We start from the raw sequence: 5,630 nt of genomic DNA, 5'->3' as shown, positions 1-5,630 counted from the left end.
CTGCTGGTGAAAACCATGAGAAATGGAAATAAAAACTGGAGATATTTCACTGACTGATACCACTCTGTCTTTAGGGTCCTCCAGGCCCACGAGGATACCCTGGCCCTCCGGTACGTAGATGTGGGAAGAGTTCATTATTGAAACAAGCTGAAATGATTGCCATGGTACTCTCCAGAGGGACTGTTCCCTCACTGGAAATTACGGCTTTGTTATGTTCCTCATATGCAAACCCATGTGCATGAATGGACCAGTGTTTCTCGTGCTTTAGTCCAAACCATCCCCAAGTGTTTTATAGAGACAGCATTGTTGCCTCTCTCACTTCTCTGCACTGAGGGGCTCCAGGGGAACAGGGATTTCAAAAGGCCATGGCTAAATATCTGTGCAGCAGTGACTGACCAGCTTTCTGGCTGATGCCCCTTTTTCCCTCTGATTTCCAGGGTCCACCAGGAGTTCCAGCCTCATTTGTAAGTTGCCATTCTCTGTACATTTGTTAATGGTGATGTAAGTCCTGCAGAGCCAAGGTGCTGCTGGGACCTTGAAGATACACACTCAGGTCCAGCAGGAGATGCTCTGTTAGCAGAGCAATGCTTGAACTACAGCCTTAGATTGAGAAGTGTTTTCTTGCATCAGGGCATGTTCAGCTTCTAACAATCTCAGTTTCCATCTTTTTCACCCCACACCAGCAACAAGACAGCTTTGGGGCAGCTTTCCAGACACTGATCGACTCCAACAGCGCGCTCAAGACAGAGGTACAAGGGAATTTTTGAACTCCCTGGTCTTTGCTTGAGCTGGAGACTAGGAATGGTCTTATCAGTGCTTTCTATGTGCAGAAAGTTTATACAAAGCCCTGACAAATCAGGATTTGTCACTGTTCTAGTGGAATATCTGGAGTTTATGCAGACAAAGGTCCAGTTAAAAGATATGGTTCTGTTGTGTTACTGATTTGTGAAGCTTCAAACCTCCTGACTTTGCCATTGTGACTTTCCCAGTATTTCAGCAATGTCCTGTTTGGGACAATACAAGGCCTGTGGCTCACTGGCCCCAAGCCAGCACAGCCTGTCTTTGACCCACTGATTTTTCTCAAAATGATGCAGAAACCCTTGTGATTACAGCACCCAGTGCCCCCAAGGCACCCCTGACTTTGCCTTCTTTTTTCTCCAGGGTTACCAACATCCAGACCTTTTCATGCTGGACCATGGAGGGGAGATCTTTAAGACTCTACACTACCTCAGCAACCTCATTCAGAGCATCAAAAGACCCCTGGGAACCAAGGAAAACCCTGCACGCATCTGCCGGGACCTCATGAACTGTGAACAGAAGCTGAATGATGGTAGGAAGCCCTGAATGTGCAAAGGCTGCATCCTCCACAAGGCTGTTTCACAGGGTCTCCTTCCCTGGGACTAGTCATGAAGAAACCAAAACTCTCCTTTTGTCATTCACAGAAAAGGTTAAGTGTCCTTGTTAATTCCCAAATCCTCCATTTCCTCAGGTACCTACTGGATTGACCCAAATCTTGGCTGTTCCTCAGACACCATACAGGTCATCTGCAACTTCACCAATGGTGGCCAGACGTGTCTCAGCCCTGTCACTGTCTCCAAGGTAGGCACAGCCCCAGAGCAGCATTTCCCATACTGCTATTGCCAAATATTTATGCAGGGTGTGTTGTCCCAGGACACCAGACAGTGATCACAAGGACACAGCACACAGGTTTCTCCTCAAGGCAGCATTAGTGCCAGAACTCAGGACTGCTCTTAGAAGTTAAAAAATACACCTAAGGCTGTTACTGACTCTTGTCAAGACAAAGCCATGTGTGCTAGTGCTGTTTAATGAACTTAGCGTAGCCTTAACATGAGCAGTAATTTCACAAACACGTGCTCCCAAATCTTCTATTGAATTAACTTACGTTCGAGTCACTCTCGCATTTTGTTTTCCGCTACCTGGAAAAGTGAGATCAGCTTAAATACACAAGTTTCCAGTGAAGTTATTGCTGCAGGATTTTTGTTGAGGAAGTACCTGTACTAAAAATACAAATAGCAGTATCTGCAGATGAGCTGGAACCTCCTTTGCAAGTTGTATTGAATTCAAAGTTTACATTCTTTTCCTCCTACTTAAGGACCTGCTGTGTCCCCATGAAAACTTTCCAAAATGACTTGGCATCTGACCCTTATTGCCCGTATTCACATCAGATCCAGCGCTGGACACCAGTGCTGAGAGGAAAGGAGACCCCCTTTGCTATCCCACCTTGCACTAACCCTGCTCCCCTCAGCCCCTCTGCAGGGTGCCTCTATGACCTCTCTGTCACCTTACAGCTGGATTTTGACATTGGGAGAGTCCAGATGAACTTCCTGCGACTGCTGAGCTCGGAGGTGGTTCAGCACATCACCATCCACTGCCTGAACACCTCTGTCTGGCAGGAAGGCTCCTCTGAGAAGCCCTCAGAAAAAGCCGTGCGCTTCAGGGCCTGGAACGGGCAGATGTTTGAAGCGGGTGGGCAGCTCAGGCCAGAAGTGGCAGCTGATGATTGCAAGGTATGTTGCTGTGAAAGAGGGAAGAAGAAGAAGTAGAGAGAAATGCCAGAGCCCACTCTGGAGCTCAAGTAACACCTATGCTGCTCATCCTACGAGGGAGAAGGGTCAAGTTTACCAGGTCTCCACTTATTTTCCAGTCCAGGATGCTATAGCAGCTCCTGTGAAGCAGATGGCCTTCAAACAGAAAGCAAAAGATGAAATTCTGAAGTTACCTGTGATGTATAGGAGCAGTTAAACGGCAGAAAGGGGAACAGCTCCCCATGGGTGGTGGCCGTGGCTCTTGTCTGGTGCCACAGAGAGTCAGGAGACACAGGGCTGCATTCAGGCTCACAGCATTAGGAGTTTGTTTTGGTGATACCACTCAAGCTCAGTTTTCATCAGCCTGATAAAGGGTTCCCCAAAATGCTCTCCAAACCCACCCCAGACCTGCTCAGCCCAAGGGACAGTCCCTTGTCTCACACAGGGATTTTCAGGCTTACGCCTCATGAAACACATTCCTTTCCAGCAGGATTCACCCCCTGGTTCATCAGCTTTCTCTCTGTCCCCCCTCTCCCCACAGATCAAGGACGGACGCTGGCATCGGACCCTCTTTTCGTTTCGGACCCAGGACCCTCAGCAGCTGCCAATTGTCAACATCTACAACCTGCCACCATCCGAGCCAGGAAAGCAGTATCACCTCGAGGTCGGCCCCATCTGCTTCCTTTGAACCAAGCTATGGAAACCAGGCTCTGAGGCTCCAATCCCACGATTGGCCTGTCCTTACAGGGGCTCTCCCACCTCTCTGCAGCAAGGGCAGCTGGGCTGTATCTTTTAGGTCAACTCTTGCTCCAGCCTTTGGCTCAAGTTCTCCAAGAACCCATGATCTACTGAACTCAGCCAGTTGTTGAAAGAAGGAAGAACAAGGGCATGAGGGAAGCAGGCATCAGTCAGGACGTGAGCAGTGAAAAAGGATCAGGGGACTGGATGGTGCAGTTCCACACACAAAGCTTTTTCCATGACCAAAGAAAACGTTGAGAGAAACCTCAAGCGACTTGCAGCGTGTGGGTTTTTTCATTGTTTCCCCCCCACCCACCCACCCACCCATTTTTGTCTGGTTCCTAAGTTACCAAATGTTCTTTCCATTGAAAAAATAATTAAAAAAATAGAGCTTCCCTCTCAGAGCTTGACGCCTTCTGGACGGCCATGTGCTGCATCAGGTCTCCCAGGCGGAGCTGCAAGTTGAATCTGGCTGCTCTGTGTACAGGAAGCATTTTGATGTGCAATATTAGAAGAAACAAAATATATATATTATATTATTTAAAGCAAAAAGAAAAAGGAAAAAAAAAAAAGAAAAAAAAAGCCAAGTTCCTCCTTCCATGAGTTTAATCAACACTCCCTCTCACGTGTGGTGTTGGAGTAGGGGAGAGTCAGGAAGCAAAGAAGGGGGAATGGAAAGAGGAGAGGGGAGGAGATTGGTGCTAAAATAGAGAGAGGGAATGGGCTCGTCTGATTTGTTTCTACCTCTCACTGTGAAATCTCTGGTGCTCTTAAAAAAGTGTGTTATTTTATATATATGACTTTATTTAAAGTTATGAAGGTGCTACAATGTCTCACCACAGACCCAAAAATAAGCCCCATAGAATCATCGCTCTGGGAAGAGAGGAGATCGTGTTCTACAGCTAAATCAGAGAAACAGCCACCTTAAAAGGGATCCTTCAGTGGCCATGGGTGTCAATACCACAACTCACACCACAGCCAACATCACTTACGGGACAATTTACACGCAAATTTGCTTTTTGTTGTTGTTGTTGATCAGCACTTCACTGCTTCGGGAGGGGAGTGAGGGACACATCTCATCTAGAAGTGTTGAGCCTCAGAGAGCTCCTTTGGAGTCGGTTGTCATGTACTGAGTCGGGCTGTACTGAGTTGCCCACATGACTCCCTGTGCTAAGTTCACGTTTAAACCCAGCTCTGCAACTCTTCCCTCGGCCCCTCTGTCAAGACTGACATGATGGTACCTTGTTTCAGAACCCAGCCGAGCTTGGAAGGGTTTTGTTTGTTAAGTTTTGTAGACATTTAGTCTCTATATGTAAATTTGGAGGAATTTTTTTTAAGAGGATAATTATGGTAATCTTTAATTCTATATAAGGAATAATATTGATGTAATCAGAGCTGTACTGTATCAGAAACTCTTCAGTGCCTGTTTGGAGTTTTCATGTCTCATATGGACTATGGATTTTATTTTTTTGAGGAAAAAAAAATTATCTGTGAGTCTCTCTTTGTGGGTTTTTTTTGGTTTGTTTGGTTTTTTTTGTCACTACTGCCTGCTGGTTGGTTCCCAGCCACCATCGGAAAAGGTTAACATAATCTGTCCCAAATACCTCGCCCTCCACACAGCCCCTGCCAGAAATACCTCATCCCCAGGCCAAAACCACCACCACCCATCACTCGCTGCCTCCCTGCACACCCCCCATACTCCAGGTCTCTCCATCTCTCATCCCATGCCATTGGTTTTGTGTTTTCTCAAGGCTTCAGTTACCATTTGTTCTCATTAAAGCTTTTTTTTTTCCCTTTTTCTTTTTTTTTTTTTTTTTTTTGACTTTAAATAAATATTTAAAACTGAGGCAATGAAACAGGACTGGAACGGGGGTTTTTTTGGTTCTTCATAAGAAACTAGGTGGGCAAGAGGCACAGAAATATCCCATTTCCCAGGGGTTCCTCCAAGTGATCTGAGGAACCAAACCCACACTCCAAACCTTCCTCATGCCAAACCTGCCACTCCCTGCATGACCTGCGCAACCCTCAGGATGATGGGTGAAACACACAACAAGGTCGGGATCCCAATGGCTCCCAACTGCTGTGCCTCATCCATCCCCCCATCCTGCCACGCACAGAAATATCCCATTTCCCAGGGGTTCCTCCAAGTGATCTGAGGAACCAAACCCACACTCCAAACCTTCCTCATGCCAAACCTGCCACTCCCTGCATGACCTGCGCAACCCTCAGGATGATGGGTGAAACACACAACAAGGTCGGGATCCCAATGGCTCCCAACTGCTGTGCCTCATCCATCCCCCCATCCTGCCACAGTGCTGGGGAGCAAGAGGGGAAAGGAAAAAAAGA

General features: G+C 47.1%; 1 protein-coding gene across 8 annotated transcripts in view; it reads left to right on the top strand.

The window, feature by feature from the left end:
- The window catches only part of COL27A1 (collagen type XXVII alpha 1 chain), a 151,792-nt gene extending 147,007 nt beyond the window's left edge, over positions 1–4,785 (top strand). For 6 of the 8 annotated variants that reach the window (XM_008642274.2, XM_017745602.1, XM_017745605.1 and 3 more), the window contains 7 exons: positions 75–110; positions 438–464; positions 684–749; positions 1,162–1,330; positions 1,490–1,599; positions 2,310–2,528; positions 3,088–4,783. In XM_008642274.2, the coding sequence (XP_008640496.1) occupies positions 75–110; positions 438–464; positions 684–749; positions 1,162–1,330; positions 1,490–1,599; positions 2,310–2,528; positions 3,088–3,234 (774 nt within the window). In that variant the 3' untranslated portion in view covers positions 3,235–4,783. Of the gene's footprint in view, positions 1–74; positions 111–437; positions 465–683; positions 750–1,161; positions 1,331–1,489; positions 1,600–2,309; positions 2,529–3,087 lie in introns of all 8 variants that reach the window. The other 2 variants (XM_017745601.1, XM_017745603.1) reach the window with 1 other exon arrangement.
- Positions 4,786–5,630: the final 845 nt, after the last annotated feature.

The sequence above is a fragment of the Corvus brachyrhynchos genome, unplaced genomic scaffold (assembly GCF_000691975.1).
Source record: "Corvus brachyrhynchos isolate BGI_N302 unplaced genomic scaffold, ASM69197v1 scaffold59, whole genome shotgun sequence".
Lineage (NCBI taxonomy): Eukaryota > Metazoa > Chordata > Aves > Passeriformes > Corvidae > Corvus > Corvus brachyrhynchos.
Note: the sequence above shows the minus strand (reverse complement) of the source record. Positions and strands in the feature narration are given on the sequence as shown.